This window comes from Python bivittatus, unplaced genomic scaffold (assembly GCF_059951505.1).
Source record: "Python bivittatus isolate LINGU-HERP-01145 unplaced genomic scaffold, Pbiv_v1 ctg000480_np1212, whole genome shotgun sequence".
In the NCBI taxonomy this organism is placed as follows: domain Eukaryota; kingdom Metazoa; phylum Chordata; class Lepidosauria; order Squamata; family Pythonidae; genus Python; species Python bivittatus.
In genome coordinates, this window is record NW_028277075.1 from 100,223,809 (window position 1) to 100,251,550 (window position 27,742).

The 27,742-nt window shown below is 38.0% G+C and overlaps 1 protein-coding gene across 4 annotated transcripts in view; it reads right to left on the minus strand.

The window, feature by feature from the left end:
- Nucleotides 1-2,360: 2,360 nt before the first annotated feature.
- The window catches only part of ACVR1C (activin A receptor type 1C), a 55,071-nt gene continuing 29,689 nt past the window's right edge, over nucleotides 2,361-27,742 (minus strand). For 3 of the 4 annotated variants that reach the window (XM_007424447.4, XM_025164237.2, XM_025164240.2), the window contains 7 exons: nucleotides 22,704-22,949; nucleotides 18,811-19,041; nucleotides 13,757-13,924; nucleotides 11,036-11,192; nucleotides 9,938-10,062; nucleotides 8,567-8,697; nucleotides 2,361-6,887 (listed from right to left, as the gene is read on the minus strand). In XM_007424447.4, the coding sequence (XP_007424509.1) occupies nucleotides 6,765-6,887; nucleotides 8,567-8,697; nucleotides 9,938-10,062; nucleotides 11,036-11,192; nucleotides 13,757-13,924; nucleotides 18,811-19,041; nucleotides 22,704-22,949 (1,181 nt within the window). In that variant the 3' untranslated portion in view covers nucleotides 2,361-6,764. The remainder of the gene's footprint in view (nucleotides 6,888-8,566; nucleotides 8,698-9,937; nucleotides 10,063-11,035; nucleotides 11,193-13,756; nucleotides 13,925-18,810; nucleotides 19,042-22,703; nucleotides 22,950-27,742) is intronic. The other variant, XM_025164239.2, reaches the window with a different exon arrangement.

A 27,742-nucleotide genomic window follows, 5' to 3' on the forward strand; every position in this document is an offset into this window, starting at 1 on the left:
AGTAGCCTTTGGATGATCCTTGGGTAGGAGGGTTTTTATGTTGCTGCTGCTGAGTTCAGATCAGAGTCAGCGTACACTTTATCCAGAAAAGTGGCCATGTTGGTCTGTTCTACCAAAATCAGAAACAGTTCAGTCAACAAACCACAAAATATGGTTGGTTTGGATTTGGCATAGCATGATATCTGGACTCAACAGTTTAAAAGCTGTGGCTTATGGCTTTGCATATTCTGTAACTCCAGTCAGTAAACAATAAACAAACCATAACTTAATGAGCCATGTCGGAGTCTAGTGGCAGGCACCTTAAGCAATCATAAATATATTCCACAGACACTTTCTGGACTATAGTCAGATGCAGGAATATTATCCTTGAAAAGCTACATTGAAGGAGAAAGCCATTTCCAGGTAGAGAACGCTAGATATTCCTAGAATTGTGGTGCTTAGCAAGCAATTCCTATGTAAGATTTTGAATTATTTGCATTTAAACTGAATTGCATTAATAGCTCATTGAGTGGGATATTGCTAGTGCTTTACTTTAATTATATGCTATTGTGTTTTTCAGGGTGATATCCCTGAAAAACACAATAATGGCAGTGCACACTTGGAAAACTTTTTGGAAACAGTGCTTTGGACCTCGTGGAAGCGCAGCGCCTTGGCCATTCGTTGAAGCAAACATACTCCGCTGCCCCACCTCCAGCTTCCTGGTTTTATTCTCAGGGTTTCATGCTCTTCCCTCTTATTAACGGCTGGCTCCCAAGGAATGCTAGTGATCCTTTTAACCCCCCCCCGCATTAAATGAAGAGTTCGTCCTGTATGCCTGCCAAGGCAACGGTGTCCAATAGCTAACGAAAGGGAGAGGTGTGCTGCAAAATGATCCTAATAGCTGGGAAAGCATTTAGAAGGATGTTATTCTCCCGCAACCTTGCTTTTATTTATATTGTTACATTTTTTAACAGCTACGATATTGTTTTAAGTGTTGGTGTACACCACCCAGAGTCATGTTCAGTGAGATGGGCAGCCATATAAATTTAATAGAGAGAGAGAGAGAGAGAGAGAGAGAGAGATGGATAGATGGATGAATGGATGGATGGATGGATGGATGGATGGATAGATAGATAGATAGATAGATAGATAGATAGATAGATAGATAGAGATAGATAGAGAGAGAGAGAGATGGATAGATGGATGGGTGGATGGATGGATGGATGGATGGATGGATGGATGGATGGATAGATAGATAGAGATAGAGATAGAGATAGAGATAGAGATAGAGATAGAGATAGAGATAGAGATAGAGATAGAGATAGAGATAGAGATAGAGATAGATGGATAGATGGATAGATGGATGGAGAGATAGAGATAGAGATAGAGATAGAGATAGAGATAGAGATAGAGATAGAGATAGAGATAGAGATAGAGATAGAGATAGAGATAGAGATAGAGATAGAGATAGAGATAGATAGATGGATGGATGGATGGATGGATGGATGGATAGAGATAGAGATAGAGATAGAGATAGAGATAGAGATAGAGATAGAGATAGAGATAGAGATAGAGATAGAGATAGAGATAGAGATAGAGATAGAGATGGATAGATGGATGGATGGATGGATAGATAGAGATAGAGATGGATAGATGGATAGATGGATGGATAGATAGAGATAGAGATAGAGATAGAGATAGAGATAGAGATAGAGATAGAGATAGAGATAGAGATAGAGATGAATAGATGGATGGATGGATGGATGGATGGATGGATGGATGGATGGATGGAGATAGAGATAGAGATAGAGATAGAGATAGAGATAGAGATAGAGATAGAGATAGAGATAGAGATAGAGATAGAGATAGAGATAGAGATAGAGATAGAGATAGAGATAGAGATGGATAGATGGATAGATGGAGAAAGAGAGAGAGAGAGAGAGAGAGAGAGAATAAAGTGCTCCTTTGCTGGCTCCTGTAATTCTGCCATCAGTAATCCCTGACTGCACAGATCCTTTAACAACACACAATATTCCATTCCTGGATTAAGGAAAAGAGGCAGGCTTTTTCCTCCCCGCCACCATTTTAATTCATTTGTGTCATGAATAGCAGCTAAATGTGAGATCAAATGGGACATCAGGCTTAACCCATCAGATGTACATCTGAAAGGTCTTTGCAGTTGGGCGTCTATCCTAGGTACACAGAAGAACGTGGCACCTGAGATACACGGAGGCCTTTGGGTTGGTTTGAGGGAGTTTTGTGGGAGAGCTCTCTATGTGTGCCCGTATGTTTGTGAATATATACATATATGTGTGTCTATGTATGTATGTGGGTGTATATGAGTTTTACTTTTGCTGAAAAAAAAAGTCTGAATTCTTGACTGGAATGGCTTATGTTTTAATTATTTGTGATTAGCAGCAAACAAGATACATTTCTTAGACATTCGGTTTTTCTTATTTAAAAGAGGTTGCGCTTCACAAAAACAAACAGCAGAGAAAGATTAATATAGTAAAATTGGCACTTTAAAAATATGCTTTGAGAGGCAAAAAGTAGGTATACAAAAATACAACATTCAGATATATATTATTTACAACTAGAGGCAGCAGCAGCAATATTAAAGCAATTTGTTTAAAAAATAAATATTTTCTTGTGACAGTATACACTAGGTTAAACCATGTACAGTATGAAAACTGTAATTCCATCATTCAATTCCATAACTGCATTCAAAGTTAGTTTGGGTTTTAAGAGGAATCTATTCCTAACACATATTCTTTATTGGCATTCGCAGATTGAAAATTTACGACTTCCCCTTCTGGAATGGAGCTCTGCTCCTCCATTAGCCATCATTTGAACTTCAGAGATTATTTCTTCCTGCGTAGATTTATACAACTGGCTTACACATAAATTTTTCAGATTTAATTTATTGCACTTTCATCACATTCCAGAGTATTATTTTGTGCACTGAGTACTTATTCTCTGCCTAAGCCATAAAACTGTGGTGCCTGTAAGGAATGGGAAGTGCTTGATTCTTCCAGGTTTCTTCATACAAATAAGAAAAGCACAAGCTTATCTATAGCAAAGGATTTTAAAAGACAAACTCCCTGTTTGTGACAGCATCCTGTTAACGGTAAGGCAACTATTGTAATTATTCACGTGAGAATTGCACAGCTTATAGATTTCAGACTTTGTCAGCAGTCCCTAAAGAACAATGAATAGAAGCAACAATTTGTCACATGCAAGCCATTTCTCACTCTTTTATTTTCACACAGCAATATTAATTTAAGTGAATGGGATTCTAATTTAAAAGGTGGCAAAATGACAAATAGAAGAGTGACTGACCACTGTAGAAAATCCAAGAGGATTACAGTACTTCTAAGTCTCAAAGAGTCACCATTGGTGACTCAGGATCGGTTCCTACTTTTGCTTGTTTATCAGCTTTGAAATGCAGCATCAAATGATTCTTGGGTATATAAATGGACCATTTAGAAATGATCAGACATAGAGCTTTTAGATCACAATTCAAATTAAAAGACAGGGAACATCATCAACCACTATACATGAATATGTGACGCACTTCTTAGTTGCCTTCATACCAGCATAAATATCATTAATGTTTAATTTAATTAATTGAAGTCCCTTGAGTTGAACTCAGCTCCTAGTGGCTACATCCACACCATTTTCTTGGCATTGTTACAGTATTAGTTTGCCACTGCTTTCTTTTGGGATGGATGTTTTCTGATTTCATAGTCTAGTTTACACCCCTGGAATTGGCAAATGCTTTCCAATTCAATTACTAACCAGGGCTGATCTTGTTTAGCTATGGAGTTCAGCCCAGGTTGACTAGGAGCTGCTGTTACCTCTGCACTTCCATCAAAATCTCAAGCATTATGCTAAAAACTAGTCTAAACTAAAAGAATAATGGTCATACTGATGAAGATGACAATGGGCAACTTACACATTCCTGTGTACTGTTTTATTGGCACAGGTCACATTCATATCACAAGAGTCAGCATCAGTGAAATTTGAAAACCATACCTGCATGGTTGACTACACTTTTGAAGTTTTGGCTCAGAGATGCATATAGGTTTTAGATTTTTTTTTTCAGAGAGAAGTCAACACCCTTATTTGTATTTTTAAGACCCCAAAGTTAACATGAACACTACTGACAATGGCTCGGTTTCTGTTATGAGAGAGAGAATAATAAAATAAAGGTGATACCGACTTCATCCTCAGGATAGCATTTTGTTCACTGACAAACAAAAATCTTTCTAGCCCTAGCCTGAGGCCCCAGTGACTGAATTTGGGACTCCTTCCATGCAAAATATATGCCGTACCACTAAGCTACAACCCTTTTTTCTAGAAATTTGGAGACTCAACATTTGGGATTTCAGGCTGTCTACAGTATGGGTGGCTGGTTGGGAACAGCTCTTTCTCTCTGTCATGCACAGAGACAGATACAACCACAAATACTGGGAAAATTTGGTCTTAGTTTCCTCTGTTCAAATTGTTTATGAAGTGGAATAATTGGGGCCATCCAAGAGCTGCCTCAGAGTTGATAATTCCATGCCACTTTGGATTCATGGGAACAAGAGGCACGTATGAGAATTATAGTTCCTGTGTTATCTCCCTAGACGGTCAGGCTTTGTCACATGGGAAAACACTGGTTGCATGAGAAGATCTTAACACAAAAAAGCTACGTCTATCCAACTCTGGTTGTGGGAATAAAGATTTCAATTGCATATTCACAACTGAATGTCTGTTCTTGCTGCTTAGATAGCTCTGCTTTGACTTCTACCTACAAGAGAGAATATATTGCTCTAAAAATGGGGCCTTAAAAAAAACAGAGAAAGAGAAAGACTTCTGCCACCCTCCCAAATCCAATACTCACTACAAGTTTGGTCTCCAGAAGAAGACTTATTTAAATATATACGTATCCACTTTTCAAATTTATAAAACTCTATTACTTGCGATTATCTGACATTCCTTTATTCTTCAGTCTTCATTGATTTTTTTTTTCAAAATTATGGATCAATGCAGACTTGTGTAAAATAATACTTTTTTTTTAGCCAAACACTCTAACGCTTTTTTTTTCCCAGTCAGGTAAGTATTATACATATTTTACATTAGCGCCTTGTTAGGACTTTGTTCTAAATTTTGGCACCACAAAACAGACATTTTAGATTTATCCTGTCGCATTTACACTGTTTTAGATTTAGAATATTTAGTTCACAAATATAAATCTGAAGGCAAAAGACATGTAACATATAGAATTTCCGACATTTAACTATAACATTGTGGTTAAAGCTTTAAATAAATGATCATCTATAATGTGACTAATAATAAAACAAGAACTTTCACAGTTAAGCATGTTCTATTTAATGTCTCTTATTTGATTAATAAAAAAGATCTGTGTATGCATGTGTGCATATATACCCACAAATGCACATTACACATATACACATACATATGCACCCTCACACACACACACACACACAAACATATTGCACCACCTATTCTACAAAGTTCTGTGAAAAAATGCCTTGATATTTTGGTCTCAGTCTCTCACTTGCTTACTTCCTCTGGAATGCAAAAAAGCCAAATCTTTGGCTTGTTTAGCCCAATAACATCAGCTCTGACTGGCAGCATCTCCTTCTGATTCTTCACACTGGCAATGTCAAGGGTGTATGCTTGTGCTTTTTCCTTTGGTCATAAAATAGTATGCTTTCCTTAAGGCATTAGGAAGGGGGATTTGTAATGCCACCAGTAGAGAGAGGGCTCATCTTTCTCTAGGGGCTTCCTGAACAAAAGATGGAAGCTCTCCCAAAAATCTGTCCCCCCCCTCCCCCCACAGGTTGCTGCAAGGTAAGGCAGGCATTGCTGCTGGCTGAAAACATAAACTACCAGGTGAATCTAATCATCATTAAGACACAGCCTGTGGAAATCTTCCAAGGAAAGCCTACAGTCAAGCATGATATCTTCCAGAGATCTCCAGGCTCATCATCTTATGAGTTCTTATGGCTCACATCTCTGTTCTTGAGGTGAACTGAAAGGCCAATAATTTCCAAGATATTTTAAAAAGCCAGTGGCCAATGTATTTTAATATAGATTCAATGCATTTAGTACCCTCAGAGTTTACTTAGAAGAGCAAATAACCTTCTTGCATTTAAAAGCTGCACCCCCTCAGAGATGACTTTCCAGAATGCAGTGGGCTCCACCAAAGGCAAAAGTAGGTCAAGAAACCTATTTTCAACCTTTTTCCTTTTTTTAACCAGGAGGATGAAGAGACAGCTTTTACCACAATGAAGCAGTTTTTGCATAAAAAGGTGAAGTTAGACTGAGGATGAGATAAAATTAGCTCACAAGTTGTTAACTTCTGGTCTAGCATATCAAATTCATGTATACTACCAACGCAAACAAGGAGATTGCTATAGTGATACACTTTCCTTGATGATGTTCACTTCTCATATATTCTCTGTGATTCAGGGGTTTCTGCTGCCATGGCAGGAAGGATCATGTCAACACTCTGGAGCATATTCATGGATTATGCCCATAAAATAAATAAATCACTTTTCCTATACCAGCCAAAACAAGACACACATCACCCAGCAACCAAAACTTACTCCTGATGAAATGTGAAGAACCAGTGAAGCTACTTTCTAGTATTCTGGGACTTGGGCTTTGCAATACTATCCTTAGCGTCATGTGAGGTAGAGCAAAATCAAAAACAATACAAAAACCAAAGACAAAAATGTATTTCCTGCTCCATTTTTACAAGGTGTGTAAATTTAAGCTTTGGAATTTTGTCCACAGAGTTGAGAAATTGTCTTCTTAATGCGAAGCGCTGTCAGTCGAGCTGCTGCATTGGTGTACCAGCACTCACGCATGATTCGGCCCATAACTCTGAGCGCCTTAAGAAACAGCAAAGCAAGAATAAGAAAAATGCCTCCCACTGCAGTATCTTGGTCTGGTATAAATATTACCAGAAGTCAAGGAAAGATTTAAAAAATATTGATCGATGCATGTTTATTATTCACTTATATTTTGGCTTAGATCCTAATTTCCATTCTGCCCATGGCATGAACATACTCGTCTCATTCTTCCCCCTGCAACCCCCTGTGTATCCAAAAAATTCTTCTGAGAGCTGGGATACACTCTAAAACAACATGCAGAAAGGACTGCATAAGAAAGGCAGAAAACCAATGAAAAACGAGAAACATCTATTTCTTCAAATGAACGTGACTTTCATTCCTCCACCTATATCTTTGGATCCAAGTCTAGGTTCATACATCACCCAAAAAAGAATAAATAGAAGATTCATAAGTAGATAAGCTGACATTAACTAATGTAGTGATGGTCACCCACCTGGATGGCTTTAAAAGGACAAACTCGTGGAGGAAAACACTGGGGATACTATTTATTTGTTGATACAATTTATACCCCTTTTCTACACAAGCTTTTACTCAAGCAAGTACTACCCATATCTCCAATTGGCTTTGTAATACCACTTGCTGGAGGACATAAGCAGAAAAGGGCTATTGCCATTATCTCTTGTACTGTACTGCTTGTACTGTAGACAATTGGTAGCATTCCAGTTTTTGCTAGGAGTGCCTTCCTAGGGAATTCCCAATATCTCTAGAAAGCACTGGCAACAGTAACAAGTGCTGAGAGCTGTAGTTTAGCCACATCTGGGGTGCCACAGGTTGCCCACCCTTGCTTTTCATAACTGTGTGGTCAGCAACTGTGGGAACAGATGCTGAATCAATGAAGCCTTTGGTCTGATCCAGTACTGCTTTCCTTATGTTCACATATACGTTTAATACAGAACATCACCAGGGCTGCTTGAAGGTTTCCCTTTGCCAATATTCCCAGAAGTTGGGTATGTTTTTCTGCTGGTGGAAACAGGGTCACCAGATGTCTGGCAAAAGGAGGACATGTCCTCCTTTTTGTCCACATTAAAATCAAATATTGTCCAGCTTTTTGAGTATCTAACAAGGTATCTCTTCTGGAGCACCTTTTCTCTCCAGTGCAACACTTCCCTAATAAGTGCTACCTGCAAGTAAACAGGCTCTACTCTGTGACCTTAATTAGTTGATTCATTAGTTCCCTCTCACTTGCACTGCTGCCTGAAATTGGCAAGACCTTAATCAGTGACACACCGAAGGCTTTTACTTCCTAATCAACTCCAGCATATTCCTCTGATTGAAAAACCAGCCTTTCTGATGCTGGAAAAGGGAATCTCATACATGTAAGCCTAAATACTTTTTTTTTTTTTTTTAAGTTTTTCAATGTAATTTGTGTTGCAGATGCCAGGAAAGTTAAACAGGCTGTCTTTCCCCCCCCCATTTGCCCTCCTTTCCAATTGTCTGTGTCCTCTGCCTGTTTCAGTATCTGGTAACCCTAGATAGAAAGATATTCTTTGCAGGGAGCCTCAGGTCCTGGATTAGCACTTTTTTATTCTAGGGTGAACCTTAGGAATGTGAAGGTATTAAGGCACCCAGAGTTGAATCTTGCTTTGCACTGCGTCTCTTTTATTTCATTAGAGAATACTGAAAATGAACATTTTTTTTAATGAAGGTGATGATGTTACCTCACAGCTTTGCCACTGATTTGGGATATTTGGTCTCAGCTTTTGTTCACAGACTACCTTTCTCATTTCTTCTATTGAAGGGTCAGAAGATACAGCATCGTAATAAGGTAACTGGTACTCCTCCACAATTCCTAAGACAGCAATGAAGTACAAGTAGTTATTTATTAGTGCCATTTCAAAAGTTGTAGAAAACAGATTTTAGAATTTTTGTAACTATAATACTGGTCACCAATCTTCGAATACAACTTTCTGTTGCAAGCCTTTGCAATGTGGTGTGTCCAAACATGTTGGAAGTAGAACTTTCTAAATTCCCAGGGAAATGTTGACCTATACTTTGGAACACATCTGGAGGGACTTGCTTGGGACAGAATGGTTTCTCTGTCAACAACTTCTGTTTTTTTCAAAAGATTATTCAACACCAAAATATTAACTTTTGTGTAGATACATACCCAATGTAAGCTGTAAAACAGAATCTTTAGTCATTAGGCTCAAATTAAACATAATTGGAAACCATCTTCATTTAAAGCTGCAGCATGGACAGGAACCTGAATTTGGCAGGCATTTTTCTCTACCAATCTTTCTTATGTAAAAAAAAAAAAAAGGCAGCTGATGACTGACAAACAAACTTTGGTATGGGCTGAGAGAGGAAGGATTAGATGCATTTGTGTATAACACCAATAACAGAAGATACTTATAAGGTAACATAATGAGATCACAAATCTTTTACAGGAACCTATATCCAGCTCTACAGCGTTATAATTTAATGTTTGGATGACAAAAAGAGATCCTCACGTTTGACTTCTGTGTAGGAGTGTGATTGTAGAAGTGTTTTAAAGGACCAGAAAAAGAATTCTATATAAGTACATTTTAGAATTGTGTTTCTAACTGTAATCCTGTTTTGTTATGTTTTTTTGTGCCTTTGTGTCAGTGTTGATTCCTGGCGACTGCTTGGACTAGTCTCCGCAGTTTTCTTAGCAAGATTTTTGGAAGTGATTTGCCGTTACTTTCTTCTTAGGACCTGGAACTGTTTTAAATAAGAGTTACTTTGTTGTCTTTTTGTGTGCTTTTGAAAACTGAAAACATTTATCTTTAGATAAGTTTTTGATCTTATTTCTGTTTCATTTAATGTATTGACTATTCATTATGGTATTTACCCTGTTTATGCTTCATTTTGTTTGGTTAATATGTCTTAATGATACTGTAGATTTTTTTAAGAAAAATTCTCTTTATATTTTGAAAGCTCTTTAAAACAGGTTATACATTTTTGTATAAATAAATGTAATACAGTATGTCCAAAATGAATTAAAAATTCAGTAAGAAGCAAAGCTTTGGTTAAGTGTAAGTAGCCATAATAAGAGACATGGGTCATACCTCCAACTGAGCATCTTCTGGATATCTCCCAATACACCAGTCCAAGAGAATAGATATCCGCACGCTTGAAAGACTCAAAGATATTTATGTTCATTGTATCATCAAGTATTTCTGGAGCCATGTACCTTCCAAACACAGAGACACTGAAAACTCACAGATTTGTTGAAGAAAGTGAAATTATACAGTATGTTGTTTATCACAGCTAATGAGGATTAGTATTTCCAATATTCAGCAGCATGATTAGAGGAAAGATAATCCAAATGGACTATACATGTGATATTTTCAAATAAGTGAACTTACCTGAGAGGAAAGATTCAAAATATTATTCATATTTTTTCCCCAAAGCTTCCTACTTTAGCAGTTTCCCTATAATCAATTTGCAAGATTCACACACATAAGGGAATGGAACAAATGCTCCCCAAATATAACATTGATCATCAATTGATCACAGTGTCAAAACAAAATATGCACTCCCACATTAGGCACAGGTCAACTTGAGACATTTCCAATCTACTTGATTTTTTACATAAAAAGGTTTCAATAAGTTCAGTTACTACTTTCAAATGGACTGCTGATTCATTCACCTAATTGTCTCTCTGAAACTGCAATTTGCTTTGATACGAAATAACTAGCAATGAGCGACAAACTTCCTTCTACAATAAATTGCAGGTCTTGTATTAGCCCCTGAGACTTAGGGAAAAGATAAACCCTACACAACCCCTCACAATCATCCTATACAGCTATGACTTTAAGGAAAGTCTTATGGGATTTCAAGAAGTTATAGAGTTTACAGGGCAAAACAACAGATTTTGAGTCATACAAAAGTAATTTCTGAAAGATCACAAGGAGAAGCTATCAGTATTTTGATTCTTTCTTGCCCAGACATATATGACTACAGGTCATGTGACAATTCAAAATGCTCCACAACAAAGTTGAAAAGCAAAATATGAGAACAACTGACAAGACTGCACAAATCTGGGGACCCATCACTGAAATGAAGAAGTACAATTCAAAAAAGGTCAATTGCCAATGCAGTATAGTTTTATGCTCATATACATATACTATTTTTAAAATTATTTTTTTGTTTGTTTGTCTTACCTCTTGGTTCCTACTCTAGGATTCTGTGGTATGTCAATTGTATTTAATATAGAATCATGCTTCACAGCTAGCCCAAGGTCAGCAATAGCACAGGTTTCATTCCTTTTGACTAGAATATTTTTAGATTTCAGGTCTCTGTGTGAAATAGCTGGTTTTCCTTTGAAGCACAAAATATATGACAAGTTCAAAATAACATACAATTGGTTTATTTAACAGAAAACACACACTACACTGCTATTCAGGTTTTAGGATGAATGCATTATGTCAACACTAGTAAGAGGAATAGAATAAAATATTCTTTCTACTTAATAAAGCAAGATTCCTGACTGAGTGACAACTTCTATTCATGTTCTAGTGAAAACAAATAGAAATCTCAAGCAGTCTTTGCTGCTTAACCTGGAATGGTTAGGATCCTTGCAGCAGGACTAGCACATGCAGCCCTATTCAACTTACACATTCAGGTGGGTCCTTCAGGCACAGTGACCAAAAAGGGTGCATTTCTTGCACAAAGGTGCTACTATAAGAGTTGAAAAGAACCGGAAAACCTGGGTTTTCTTTTAAGTGCTGCCTTTCTACTGTCTCCCAATGAACTGTCATGAAGACAGCATGGGAGCATAAGACTGGTAACCAGCAAGTTCTGATCATTTTTCCACCAATCAGCTGGTTAACAATCTTATGCTCCCAGGCAACCAATCAAGCATTTGTTTTGCACGCTGCAAGGGAGGAACATGATATTATACTAGAGAAGGGCTCCTGCAACACAATGGCATCCCCCAAAATCCATTGATCAACTGACTGTTGGGAAAATGCAGGGATGGCTGGCTGCAATAGGTGAGTCCCACAGAAGGCTGTTGGGGGCAGGTGCTGCCCATTTTGGACCAAGGCTACTCTACAAACACACATATATTGCACATTATGGCCAACTGTAGAAATAGAGCTACTGCATTTATTGTTCATTTCATACCCATTTGCGAAACTAAAACCAAGATGTCTTCCAAAAATTATTTACAAAAGCACCATTCTACAACTTCTAGAAGTATGTTATATTTATAAAATAGAACAGAATGAGGAAATGGATAAAAAGTTAGATCAGGAATATTCCAGGCACTAAGCCTCACTTAATCACTGCACTCATTTGGTGTTATCAGGCAGTTCATTATGGGCACTTCCACATGGCATATTTTTCACTTCATTTCTAATCTCCCTCATCCCTCACAAAACTGATTGAAGCTGAGCTTTGATCATCATCACTTCTGCTTGCCTCAACATGCTGAGAACAGGGAGGGAATATGATGGGAAACAAACAGCTCTCCCTCCAGCTGATTAACACAAGAGCTCAAAAAACATGACTTAGACAGTGCCCTGCCTCTTAGAATGACAAAGATCTCCTCACCTTCATTCCACTAAAAAAAATGCTATAGCTTCTCCACACTCCATGCATTATTCCAGTCATGTTGTGTGCATTTGTCTGGTAATTTACAAATTAAAAATGAGCACTTGTAACAGGGGGCAAAGTCACATTACTGTGAATATGCCATTGCTTCTGTTTCTGTTAAAAAGCTTCTGCAGGCTATGATGCTTGAAGGACAGCTTGATGGCATATTTGCAACCAGATACTTCATATAGAACTTCTATATATGTGGGTTTGATTCAGCCACAGGCTGGAAGATGTAAGAATTCAATGCATGCTACTAAGGTAAGCACCAGAAATCAAAGCAAGCAGTTTCTTTATAACATTTATGAAATTCACTAGAAATTAACCAGAAGGATTAAGATCAGTTTTTCTAATAAGACTGCCTATACTCCTTCCCCAACATAGTCAGATCACAGTAAGTGATGAATAAGGATATATAAGCATTCTGGAGCTGGAAGATGTGGTACAGCAAGTGAACAGACTACCTCAAACCCCAGAATTATAATAGGAAGAGAGAGAGAGAAAAAAGGCCCAATTCTAACTGTGCTCTAGCTTCGACCAAAATGGCGCAAAGCCAGAAAAAAGCTGACTCAGATGTCAGAATGCAGATTGGGCAGATTTGGCCCAGCAAAAGAAAATGCAGGTGGAGAGGCCCAACCTCTCAACTAAATCTACCCCATGGGATTTTGTGAAAAAAGCCCGACATATATTATCTGAGTTCACTGGAATCTCAGAAAGCTAAGTACTATAGGGTTGGGTCTAGTTAGTATTTGGATAAGAGAAGACCAGGAAATTCTAGGACTGTAGAGAAGTAAAAACAAAAGTCCTCTATCCTGGAAACAGGACTATCCATGACTTCCCCAGAAATCAAGCTCAAGGTGAAGGAGACTTTACTCTCGCAGTTGTTCATAAAGTGCTTATAAAGGTTTACAAGTGCTGTATACATTTAATTCAGACAGTGCAAAAGAAAAGCTTGGATGTGGAAAACGCAAGAGGAAGGACTTCTTTCATGATTACACAGAGTTTTAACAATTAGATGGAATGCCAATACCACATGTAAGTCAGAGAGAGGAGTAAATGATACTCAAACTAATGGAGAAGGCAATTTCTCACCTCTCCTGAAGTTGCCAGGTATTATAGTGCTGCTGGAAGAGGAGGACAGCAATTATTCCTGGTCAAACTGAGATGTGAATGTCAACTGAGTTAAGCTTATTGCCACACTAAATATATCCCCCTAGCTTCCATTCAAGTCATTCTCAAGTCCTATGACTTTAACACAAAGAAAGCTGCACTGAAAAGGGTTATACCTTGGGTTCCAACGATTTCCATGTGAAGATGTGCTAGACCACTGGCTATTGAAAATGTCAACTTAACCATTCCATCAGCTGTCACAGTGTTGCTGTTTAAGTAGTCAAACAAAGAGCCCTGCTCATAATAGTCAGTTACAAGCCACAGCTGAGTCCAGGTGCCATTGTCTATGGAGAGACATATTTATATATACGTTAACAGGAGATTGCAAGAAAACACAAAGGTTTAATAATTCCAAGGTTCGTGAGATTTGTAAAACCTGTTGATTTTCTTTAGGAAGGATTTGGCAATACAGTACGCTAGCATGGTTATATAAAACATGCTAGAATGGAGTTTCACATATTAAGGCATCAGTCCTCAACACTGGGAAGTAACTCTCACTGAATGCAGAGGCTGGTTTCCAAATAAACATAAATGGAATGAGCTATATTCTGAGACTCATTAGTGAAAATCAAGACATTAAAGGAAGGGCAGGCAGGGGTATGTTTTGATCCTTTACCTGCTGGTAGTTCACCTGCCTCATTTATAGGACAAACTGTTATGCTGAAGTCCACCCATGCCAAATCTTTACTTAGACAGTATCTTTACAAATCTATTGATATGCTTCTTCTACATGTCATGGATCTTATCTTCAAATACAAAGACATTTAGATGATTCTAAAATTGTGACCCTCTCAAATTGTCAGATCAGCACCTAGATGTGGCATCAATGTTCACATGAAACAAAAATGGGTTTAAGGCATATGGAACTGGAACAGCAAAAACTGGAAATTATTTCTGGAGTTTTTAAACTAGTAACAGACAATTATTTAAGAATGTTTTGGAAGATTAACAGCCTCAAGGCCACCATGCCTCTTCTACAACCAAAGATGCAATCAACTTTTTAAAGGTCAGATGATTCCTTCAAAACTCTGTTAGAGATTTGTGGCATCTCTATTTCTCTTATTTGGTCAGCTGTTTGCTATAAAAGTCCTGCCCTCTTTGGAAATCTCCATCCAGAATTGTGTATTCTTGAGTCCACTAAAATCAACACAGTTAACAGAACATCCAATTAACTGGTCAGAATCTCTCTGAACCTAAAGTCCAGGCAGACCAACAAAGAAGAAAGGAGCAATATTCACTGGCTTCCTCTTCTCTTCTCTTCTCTTCTCTTCTCTTCTCTTCTCTTCTCTTCTCTTCTCTTCTCTTCTCTTCTCTTCTCTTCTCTTCTCTTCTCTTCTCTTCTCTTCTCTCCTCTCCTCTCCTCTCCTCTCCTCTCCTCTCCTCTCCTCTCCTCTCCTCTCCTCTCCTCTCCTCTCCTCTCCTCTCCTGTAACCCTTCATAGTACAATCCAGAGGATATTTGCTTCTTGGTCAAAATAAAGAAACCACAGGAGGCAATTTATTTAAAGAAGCACCTGGAATTCATTCTACCATATGACTATATCTTCAGAGCACCTTATAGTGCTCTCATTATGGCATTGGTATAAGAACATGCAAAAGAAATATAAGATAACAAGTAGTCTTTGAAATGCAGCCACATTCAACTTTACTTAAATTTAATGTATCTAGTATATGCATCATATGAATTTCTTGAAAGAGAGGGAGGCCAGGTTTGTTGTACATACCTTGCTGTTGGATTCTCCCGGCTTCAGAAGATTAATAATCAAATATTAGTACCTTGAACCAAAGGGCAGAGAACCTGACAGCAAAGTATGTACATGTACCATATGATGGTGGCACCTTGCACCAGTCAGCAGCCTAGCTATCATATTTTGCATTGGCTCCAAGTTCTTTCCAAAGGTAGTCCTATGTACAGTGCATTGCAATAGTCCCATCAAGCTGTAATCAAGACATGGATAACTGTTGTCAAATCCAACCAGCTCAAGAAGAGTTGCTGCAACCTGACAAAATACTTTTTGCCATAGCTGCCACTTACAAGTCTAGGAATATTCCCTAATTGAGGAATATTCCCAGTTTGTGGATCTAGTCTTTTAAAGAAAGTATAACATTGTACAAAACTGGTGTTACACTTTCTTTAACCCGGGGTTCAGTTTCATAACAGCATCTGTGCCTTGCCTGAATTTAATTTCAGCTTTTTCTCCCTCCTCCAACCTATCATCAAACTTATACAACATTCAAGGATTTCTAGCAGCTTCCCTGGAGCTGGATGATCAGGAGCAGCAGAGCTTGGTGTCATCAGCTTAATAATGACACCCTATCCCAAAGCTCAGAATGATTTCCCTCAACAATTTCATGAAGAGAATGAACAGCACATAGGTCAAGATGAAACACCGACGGATATCGCAGGTCAATGGCCTAGATGTCAAACAGTAGTTTCCTAGCACCAGGTTTTGTACAAGACCTGACAGGAGGACTACAACTATTGTGAAACAGTGCCCCCTGAGGTTCAACCTTGGCAAGCAATTTAGAAAAAAACCACTGAGGTGCACAGGGGAATTAGGAAGGCTGCAGTACCTATCCACTCCCTGCATCCAGTTTCTAGTATGTCATTCATCAATTGCCAGAAATGCAACTGAAATGGGTCCAGGTAATAAGTATCAACAGATGCCATTTGAGCTGTGAATCTTCTCAGTCTCCTTTCCAGAAATAGAATGTTTGTGATTTACTATAATTGCACAGATATCCTAGGTCAAGGGAAGGCTTCTTCAACCGAAGTCACATAATTTCTTCCTTGGGCAGAGTGAAACCCATCTTTCTACCAAGGAAGCCTTGGTCATCTCCCTTAATCTAGGGACCACTCTGAGGCAAAGAGTGACAACGAGCAAGATGATAACCCTCATCTTAACATTTATGCTATTCCCATCCTTCAGATCTACAAGCTGGAAGAATTCAAAATAATGGGACCAATTAAATTTCATTCCTATTGTCTGCCCCAACACTGAAGCCCAGGTCATGATGCATACAAAGTTATCTGTAAAGAATTATGCAAACTGTACAAAGCAAGCCACTGACTACTCCGGCTCCCTTTCCTTCTCCATTATCTTGATGAAGGAGATGTCTCACGGCATGGATAAAAAGCAGTGACCTATTCTGTGTGGACACAATAGCATCAGGGTAATAAGCATTATTTGCTGTCTCCACTGCTGCCGAGTTAAACTTCAGACAGGGCTTAATCTTTATGTAATCTGTTTCAGATGTTGTCTTCCTGTTTCACCAACTCCCTAGTAATCCAAGGGAATGAAAAGGAATAGAGTACCTAGAGGCAGTAATGTCTGTATCATTAAACAAAAGTTATGGTCTACACCATGATTTTTCAAACGGTGTCCTGCAGAACCCTAGGTTCCATGAGAACCTAATGGGTTTTATGAAAGGCTAATGGAAAGCAAGCAAGCAAGCGCGTCAGCTGACATTCAAAAGCCAAGTTCTCCCAGGGGTGTTTATGCTCAATGACACTTTGCCTTCTGATCAGGGGTCTTGGGAATTTTTCTTTTTTTAACTAACAAATTCTGCAGCTAGAATAAGTTTTAAAACCCTTAGTTCACACATTAAAAAAAGGTCATATAGTTGCATAAATAAAATGATACACCTATATCCGGCCTTTTTCAACCTGCTGCCTCGCAGATTATGCTTGCAGGAAATGTTGGAATAGTATTCTCCACACATCCAGAGCTCACTGGGTTTATTGATTGATTGACTGATCAAATTTATATACCGCCCATCTCATGTATAAGGTTGGAAAAGGCTGCTTTAAACATTTCTAAAAACAATGTTAGCAGCAGTGTTAAAAAAGGAAATGGAGGTGTGGAAGAACTGCTGACTGATTGATTAAATGCCATCAAGTTGGTGTCAACGTTTAGCAACCATACAGACAGACCTTCCCCAGGATGATCTGTCCCCAACCCGGCCCTTCACATCTTCAATAGTGTACCCACTGTGGATGTAATCAAGCCATCCACCTTGCTGCTGGTTTGTCTTCTTTTTTTCTTCCATCTTTCCCAACTTTATAGACTTCTCAAGGGAGCTAGGCTTTTGAATAATGGATCCAAAATATGATAATTTGAGCCTGGTCATTTGTGCCTTGAGTGAAAACTCTGGATTGATTTGTTGTAGCCATTTATTTGTTTTCTTGGCTATCCACTGTACTCTCAAGAGACTTCTCCAACCCCAAAGTTCAAAAGCATCAATACTCTTTCTATAGTGGTTCTTTAAAGTCCAACTTTTGTTTCCACAGAGGTCACAGGAAAAACCATTGTCTGCATAATTCTGATCATTGTTACGTACAGACACATCATGGCATCTGAATATCTTTTCCAAGTCCTTCATGGCTACTCTACTAAGTGCTAGTCTACGGTGTATTTCTTGACTACTGGTACATTTATTGTTGATAGTCAATCCTGAAAGGTAGAAGCTATCCACCACGTCAATTTCGTTGTCCAAGCTGGTTGCTATACCTGTTCTTATTAGTTTGGTATTCTTTATATTTAACCTTAGTCCCATTTTTTCACTGGGGAGAACTATACTAAAATAAATTAGATAATCTCTCCAAAGTGTATATATAGAGAGTAAATTATAACAATGCCTGGAAGATAATAGCTAAGGCAGGAGATGTTCACTAAGTAAATTCCTAGTTAGAATCCAACAGAAGCTAACTCGCATGTAAGACATAATGTGTCTTAGTTCTGTGTGTAGTTTATAAATCTTGGCTTATGGAGTAGTGGTATGTGTTAACCAGGGCACAATGTCTTATTCAGTAAACCATGGTTAAAACAAATCACCGTTTAGCATGATACGTGAACCTATCCAGAGGCAATGTTTTCTCTGGGAACCAATGTGTGCTAGCAATGGCACTCCCCAAAGACCATTGATAATCTCAGTTGTCCATGTAGCTGATATGAGAGTACTGACCATTCACAGCAGGACTACAGAATACATCTTTCCTCTCTTTTCCAGATCCAGAGCATGATAAGCTAAGCTTTTCAGTACTGGTTTACATAGAAGATGCATCAGTTTCTTTCTCTTTCCACAAAGCTATTTTTTTAAATAGAAAAATAATTCCACTGGTCTAATCTAGCACAAGGCAAACATTGTGAAACTGTTTGGAAGTATGATACCCTTGTTATCAGCAGCAATAAAACCCAAGATATTTTCATGTCTCAGCATGATTGTCTGGTAGATTTCTGCTTCGCGAAACCAAGACCTTTCATCTCTTGAGGAAAAGATCTTCACAGCAACATCCTCTCCACACCATTTTCCACGCCAGACTTCGCCAAATCGACCTTTTCCAACTATTTCTTGAAGAACAATGGTCCTTGCAATTGTCCTCTGGACAAGGAGAGGTAAACCTAGCAAGAAAAATATACAATTACAAGTTTTAAACTTTTTTTTTTTAATTGCCATTCTTGTTTAACAGGCTTAATATTATGCTAAGGCAATCTCATCTCATTCAAATCAGTGACAAGACCGATAGAGTGTTTTTCTATCACATTAAACATTTTCCCCTCATTTTATACCCAGTGATGATGTAGTCAGCTCATGTTGTATCTCACCCAGCAACAAATCTATTTTGGCCTTCCATAGCAGGAGGGGAAATCTGTGGCCCTTCAGTTGTTGCTGAGTTACGACGCTGAGCAGCTTTAGCCAGCACGGGGATAAATATACTGTAGGTCACCAGTTCCCCTTCTCCGCTCATCAGACTGAAAAATGAATACAGAAGGAGGTGGCCTTTTAAACCTTTGTTTTCCATTTGGGATGGAAACATATTGGAGATTAGAGGATGTGCTTCTCAGCATATGCAGAGTAATTAGGTAGCAGAGCATTCCACTGAGGAAGTAAAATCCTCCTAATGTTGTCTTGGATGCAAAGTATGGGTTTAGCCCAGCTATCAATGAATGCTAACAGACACATGAGAGTAGGAAAGTCTTACTTTTACCTAAGCTACATCTTGCAGAATGGGAAACGAGAGGGAGGGGGAGGGGGGGAGAGAGAGAGAGAGAGAGAGACCCCTTGTCTCTTAAACACAAAGAGTTGTTTGACTAACAATAGGCCAGATGAGATATGGATACAGGGTTAGTGGGAAGCACCTTCCTTTATCCAACTCCTGCCATGTGTCCTTTTGATTAAAATAGGCTCTTAGATGTAAATAATGATGCAATCTCACCAAAGACATCATAGCCAATGGCTGTCTGAAGCATGTTCCAGATGCTGCCTAGTGACATCAACTAAGTAACAGTGGGACAACCCTGGTTAAGCTATCTTTGACAGAGTAGCCCTTTCTCAGACCACTCAGCTTAGAAGAAATGAGAGTTCAGTCACTGACTTCAATTCACATAAAGCAGAGTTTTAAGCAAGAACTTCACCTAAATCTATACTTATTTCAGAAAAAAAGCTCAAAAGTTACTGGCACAGAAAACATCCAGGAATTGTCATTATGAGCCTGACCTTTGAAGCCAAAACATGTCTGGAAACACTGCAGAAATGTTGGTCATTGTAGGTTTATAATGATGAACTCATTCCACACTTGGCTTATAGTCAGATATTACTTGGAATGTCAAAAATGGTGATTTTCCTTGGCAAATTTCTCTTCTCCCTACAGATATATGTAGAATATTCTGAGGGCAGCTGAAATTTCTAATGTAACTAGTGGCTTTGATAGATAGATAGATAGATAGATAGATAGATAGATAGATAGATAGATAGATAGATAGATAGATAGATAGATAGACACACAGACAGACAGGCAGACAGACAGACAGACATTTGGGCACTGTCAGAAATTTTACCATGGAAGTTTACTGCTCCACATGAAATAATAATAATAATAATAATAATAACAACAACAACAACAACACAACAATATCATCATCATCATCATCATCATCATCATCATCATCATCATCATCATCATCCCAGGTCCTTGGGAAGGACTCAGTAGGTGGATAAAAATGCCAAATCCAGTCTAAACATCTGGCTGACCGTGTGACCAACCATCATCATCATCATCATCATCATCATCATCATCATCATCATCATCCATTAAACTTATATGCCACCCATCTCCCAATGACTCTGGGCAGATAATAGTAAATGATAAGTCTATTGTTGCTTAACATGCATTTACATTTTCACTGCCAGAAAAGATGCTCTCACAATACTTTCATATATATTCCCAAATGCAGGGAATATGTACAATTTAAAACTGTGGGAAGGGACAGGACAACAGCAGAACAGGTTGGGACAAAAATAAATGGAGTTAAGGTTCAATTCAGTTATAGTAATTAAATACAGTTTAAGTAAATGTTATTTAATGATTTGTCCTTTATGTCACATTAAAATTATAATTCAGTAGCAACTTTTGAGGTGCTCTTCGAACCACACTCCCTAAGTTGTGCATGCCTATCTTATATGACACACTCTACATTTTATATACCTCTTGAGAAATAGATGTGCCTCACCCAACCAACAAGAGACTTCCCCCACTACAAAAGCGCTCCAGACCACATGCAAGAGTCATGCAATATGCATGAGTATCTGTGCTGCCTACTCTCTATAGAGCCAAAAGTTCATCCCAAGACAAGCATTTTCCCACTAATAAAAAGTAAGATTTTACGTACCGCCTCAGTTCTGAGACTTGGCATTTACAGGCAGTTTTGAAAGATAAAACAGCACAGTTCTTCACAAAGGACAACTTTGGCATCATCTTATAAGATGCATCACAAATAAGGGCTTATTCTTAGTTTCCATGGCAGCTGGTGCAATGGAACTTCTCTCACTCAGCTCTGGCAAGGTAAAGACCCTCAAAGAGGTATCAGTGCTCTAGAGACATTCTGGTGGGGCCATACGTACATGCAACCGTCTTTAGGGTAAGACAGGAAACCTAATGATTTTAGAATTGTCCTGCTGTATTTTTTCTGGGGCTCAAAAATTAGATTTAATTTTGCACTAGGTAACCATTTGTTTCCAGGTTCAGTGCAAAGTGTTAGATTTGATATTTAAAGCCTTATGAATACAGCTGCATCAAAGAGGTGCTTTTTATATTGCCTGTTTTCCCCTTATTCTCTTATTTTTTAATCTATAAAAAAAAATGCCCTTTCTTGTGGGAGCAGATGGAGACTGCATTTAAAAAAAACCAACCATGAAATGGTTGAGGGATCCCCTTATTTAAAAGGGTCATATGGTCAGTCCAGGAAGAATTAGAGAAAAGAAGCAGCTTCTTTATAAAAGTCAGGCTCTTAAAGCTTGAACAAAGTTGGAATAGACTCCCTCAGCCACCTGCTAAATTTTGAAAAAGTAAATGCAGCCCCCCAGTAGATTTTATTTTGAAGAAAAAAATGCTAGCAATATTCATTCTCTTTTCAATTCCTTTGAAGCTGAAATCTATAAATCTATGATGGAATTATTTTTCATCTACTAAACACTGAAATACACTTTTCCTATATGAAAGATATCCATCTTACTACTTAGGCCTTTCTCTTTCTCTCTCTCCTCCCTCAGGAGCAAAAACACCTTTTTTATATTGTGATGCCCAGACTGTGTACTGACTTCTTTACAGAGAGATCTCTTATCCCATCATGCCTGCATAAGTACTGTTCTATTAAATTTTCAGCACTACATTTACTGAAATGCTGTTTTAGACTGCTCTGTTGTGTTGCATTTTAAGTTTTTAATTGTTTACATTATCTTTTAAATTTATTTATTTCAATTCACTTAATATTAAATACAGGACAGTGTGATGCGAATTAATAAACTAAACTATTTCACCATATTTTTCTGGGATGTAGGGCAATGTTGTGGAATGTAATTATGTCAATGGTCCCTTTTCATGTGATCTTTGAGTACTTATAACTCTGGAGCGACACAGAAAGAAACACGTCTACACTAGCTCCTAGGTCACTAATATAATGCAGTAACAGTCTTCATGCACAACTGCATCACTATGATCTCTACCTTAAGGAAAGAACTATACACCTAAGGAAACTGTAATTGACTCTGGGGCATATAAACATACCAGACCCAGAACCCGATGTTGTCATGTCAAAAATTAGATCTTTGAGAGATTTTCCTGGGTTCACCAGATTGCACTCAGACAGAGGTTCTTCAATGTTTGGCCTTCTTTTCTTTCTGTATCTGCAGTAGTGTCCTTGGCATGTGTATGCTGTCAGCAGTAAAACAATAGACAAGACACACACTGGTATGGTTATAACTATTGTCAGCTCCACAGGTCCTAGCTTTGATTTGTTTGAAGTATCTTGACCTTGAAAACACACAAAACAAGATCAGAATGCTATCGTTATCTTCTTAGAAAAAGTTTAAATGCATATTTTTGGAAAGATTAACATATTTTGCTATAAAAACTTTAGCTCACTACTTAATGGAGCTTAATATAAATAAAACAAAATAGTAACAAAAATTATAAGATAAAGAAAACTAAAAGGAGATTGAACATTTTACTCATTCACTGTTTCTCAGGCTGTTGACCAAAGAGACCTCTAGTGTTAGGTAAAGGATATGTTTGGCTTCCAAAGAAGATAGCGAGCATTATATGTGTAATGATGCTAGCTAGAGTGGAGGATGAATGAAGCTTTACTTGTTAATTTGATGTTGATGCTTGTATCAAGCATTTTACAAAAGAATAATATGCAAAAGTTTCTGCAAGAACATCAAGAGTAAGAACAGTTCAACCATTACCCATTGAGGGGGAAGACTCCCCTTCAATGGATATGTTCAAGCAGAGGCTGGACAGCCACTGGTCATGTATTAATTGGGATTTCTGTACTACACATGGTTGGACTTCATGGGCTAAAAGACTTTCTTGACTCTACAATTCTATTGTTACCTATCTTTTTTCAGATTCTTTCCTTGATTGCTGGCATAACCTGACATATCCCAAAAGTGCAGTGTATTTCCAATTACTGGAATTAACCCCAGGTTCAAAGGGGTAATTCTAGGTAGAGAAGAACCATAACAAGGCTCCTTCAATGACCCCTTAAGAGCACAAGAAGCCATGTGATGATAGGTTTTGTACTGTCAAAAAAAGGGGGGGGTGAAGTAGACATAAATTCAAGTGAAAAATCAGCAGTACAAGGAAAGAAATAAGGGTTCAGATAAGTTTAGAGTGGCTATTGTTTAAATATTTGGATGAGGGTATGAAGGCTACTAATATCCAGACTGATGAAAGGTATCGCTTTTATTTTCCACATAATGAATAATCCCTCAAGTAAGAACACAATATTTTTAAAAGATGAAATTTCTATAGATATCTAATAAACATTTCCTATGCAAAATAATATGCATAGCAGCACATCTAATTTTCTGGAAAAGATCAGGAAAGAGATTAGATAAAATGAGAATAAATACAAGACCAAGAGGGCATAGGCCAGCCTGTAGAATACACAATGATAAAATAACACTTACTGCCCTAAATTTAACTAATTACTTAGTCATGTGCAGCCAAGCTCTTAGCTTCTGTAAATAAATCCCTTGTTGGATGGAATGTCATAACAGATAAGCTTATCACAGAAACCAGGATTGTGGACCGGCTACTGATACTCTAAGCCTCTTCACACATTATTCCAGCAAAGGAGGCCCTACGTGTTGAGGATGGCTGTGGAGCAAGTGAGCCCATGCAAAACACCCGCCACATTCTGCCAGCCTGTTGAGCATGGCCTTCTGCAAAAAGGAAACAATGTAGAAAGGACATAATTACAGAAGCCCAGGCATGGCATGTGGGATGTCACAGTGTAGCTGCACAGACAACCAGGGAATGATCAAGACATGCAGTGTTGCTGTCCTATTCATGGAGTCCCATTTATTCCCACTGTTTCTACTTCCATTAGACATGTTGGCTCATCTTCTCTTAGTGTTAGTATACCAAATAATTACAAACAGACTTACGAAGTATATTAAACACGAAGGCCACATGGAATACTTATATGAGAAATGATTTTGTACAGAGCATCCATGAGCATCCATAGGGGAGCAAATAATGAAAGATGATGCAAATGCAGCATCGTGCAAATGCCACAATTTATTTATTTAATCCGTTGTCAGGACTTAAGTACATTATTGCAGCATTTTACATAATGTGGTTATCCTGCGTATGTGTTCATTTTGGCATCATCATAGTTGCCTTCAAATGCTACTCAGAGCATCTTTTATAAATACAAATATCAGAAACACATTCACACACAGCTGACAATTTCAAACATTTGGAATCTTTAGATAAAGGTTGGCAACTTTCAATTGTTAACCTTTTATTGTGATTTTTTTTTTTTTTTGCTAACAATGTTTTGGACAGTTTTTAAACCAAATTAGCTAACCTGAAAATACAGTGGTACCTCGGGTTACGAACGCCTTTGCTTACGAACTTTTCGGGTTATGACCAGCTCCAGCCGCAAAAATTTACCTCAGTTTGCAAACTCCACTTCAGGGTACGAACTGGATCCGCGGCCATTTTCTGCCGTGACATGTGGTCCGCGGCCATTTTCTGCCTGCGCCACATGGTCTGCGGCCATTTTTCCGCCCGTGCCACGTGGTCCGCGGCCATTTTTCCACCCTGCCGCACGGTCTGCGGCCGTTTTTCCGCCCATGCCACGTGGTCTGTAGCCGTTTTTCCGCCCTGCTGCGTGGTCCGCAGCCGTTTTTCCGCCCTTGACGCGTGGTCCGCAGACGCCGGAACGGATTAACGGTAATTACATTGAACCTTATGGGAAAATTTGCTTCGGGTTGTGAACAAATTGGGTTGCGACCAGAGTCACGGAACGGATTAAATTCGTAACCCGAGGTACCACTGTACTGTCCTGGGTTCTTTATAACTCAGGTTTTGTCATTATATTTCCTAACTTTGTTGGGGTGTGCAAAACTCTGACAAAACAAAAGTTCCATATTTTAGTTTTCACACCTTTTCAAGTTTTAAACATTTCCAAAATGCTCAAAACATCCTGCTTCATGCTTGGAGGATCAGCCTTGCAGTGGAAATGGGATGTTTCACAAAGTTTCACAAAGTTTTTCAGCCAGAGCAGTTCAACTTTTTGCATACCCCTAAACATTTGCCTCTTCTGTTTACTAAGGTAATCTGGAGATTCAGGTCAAGCAGCCACAGGTTTTGACACCACTCCTCTGTCTGGTTGGCCACCAATAATAAAAATACTATCCATAATGTTATAATAAATCAAGGGGCCAAGCCCTATTAGAAAGACCTTGCAGGATGTATGCCTAGAGTCATCTACTCTACAGGACTAGGACCAGATTATGTAGGTTTGCCCTAGGAGATTAATGGATCCAATTGGATTCCAAGTAGCTTTTTGGTCCTCTGCATCTGCCCCTGGTTCTGAGAAAATACGCACCTTCTTCAAAAAAGCATAGACAGTGCTTATGTCCCTGTGAATTTCCCAAAACACTTTCCTGAAATCAATCTAAAGTATTGCATAGCCTATTGGGTGCTTCTATTTAAAGCACATATTCTGATAATGTTTGCCTCTGAATGGATTTGAATTGCAGCTACTCCACGTTAAGTACAATACATTGTGAGGTTATGCATTATTTTCATGTATAATGGAAACTACTGCAGGTAATTCATTATCACACATTACTTCAGAAGCTGGTGTAGAACAGTCTACTCTAAATTAAATGAATATAACAAGATAGAAAGCATCCTTTAGCAAAAAGTAGTAATTAGATGTGATGCCCACCAATGGTGTAGATATAAATGTGGCGTATGTGTGTTTCATTTTAATCCATGAGATGTTGAAAAGTATATAAATATAGATAAGATCTTCAGAATGCCTCACAACTGTAAGAATCAATGATCTGTTTGGTGTCCCAGAAAAAAAAGTCTAAACCAGGGGCTATTTTTCATCTCTGGAGACTAGTCCTCTGGGGCCTGCATGACCTCAGTGGGTGGGACTCACTATTATAATTATTTAATTTATATACTAACCTCCCAATGTGGTGAAGGTAATAATATTCTCTTATATAGCATATATTCTGATTCATACACATCTGGACACATCTACATCCAATCACACACCTTCTTATTTTCCCTTCATTCTGGGGTTGACAAGCAAAATGTTTTGTTTGCTTGCTTGTTTTGCTTTTATTAATTGAATCCAAAAACAAAGAGAAAGAAAAAGAAAAAGAAATTATATACACGGTTATGAAAAAAGGGGAAAAAATGAAAAACAAGAAAACTAAAAAACAAGAAACAAAAACATACTGGGCATGTAGTCACAGATACATATTACATGTATAAGTTCTACATAAGCATTGTAATAAATGGCAGCCATATTTCATTGTAATCATCCGTAGCTAATCTATGCTGACAAGTAATTCATTCATAACTTGCTAAACCATCAACTCTGCTGACTACTGAGTTAGTTGAAACCATGTATTTCTATCTCCAATGCTGACAAAGAAGTGTTTTAATTATAAGTAGGGCATGGAAAATCCTCTTTCTTTGTCCTGATGTCAATTTCCATGTGAGAAATATAGTTCAGAAGAATATGAACATCTGAGCATATTAAATCTTGTCACAAAATTAATACATATAGCAACTTCATTCCCAGAAAGAACAATTATAGGACATTGTACAAACATGTTTAAAAGAAGCATTACTCTTATTGCATTTCCAAAAACATGATCATTTATTTAAATGTTTTCTTTATAAAATTCAGTAAGCTGAATTTTTTTTGCTGAATAAGACATAATGATTTATAAATTGTTAGATTTTGCTACTACAAGATAAAGTAATGGACACTTCAATTGTCTTAAATGGGGATTAAACAAATTAACAAAGGACAGATTTGTCAAAAGCTATTAAGCCCTGTCAACTATGGAACATCCTGGATTTAAAGCTGGTTGCAATCTAATTAAATTTTGCTAGGGAACCATGAGGCAGAAAGGATATTTTATACCTATAGTGGCATCTCTACACCAATGTGGGAACAAGTTACTAAACAAGATAGCCTTATTCTGACTTATAAAGATTGAATCCGCAAATCATGTAATTATAAAACCACTAATGCTGATGGCATCCAAAATTATTTTTCT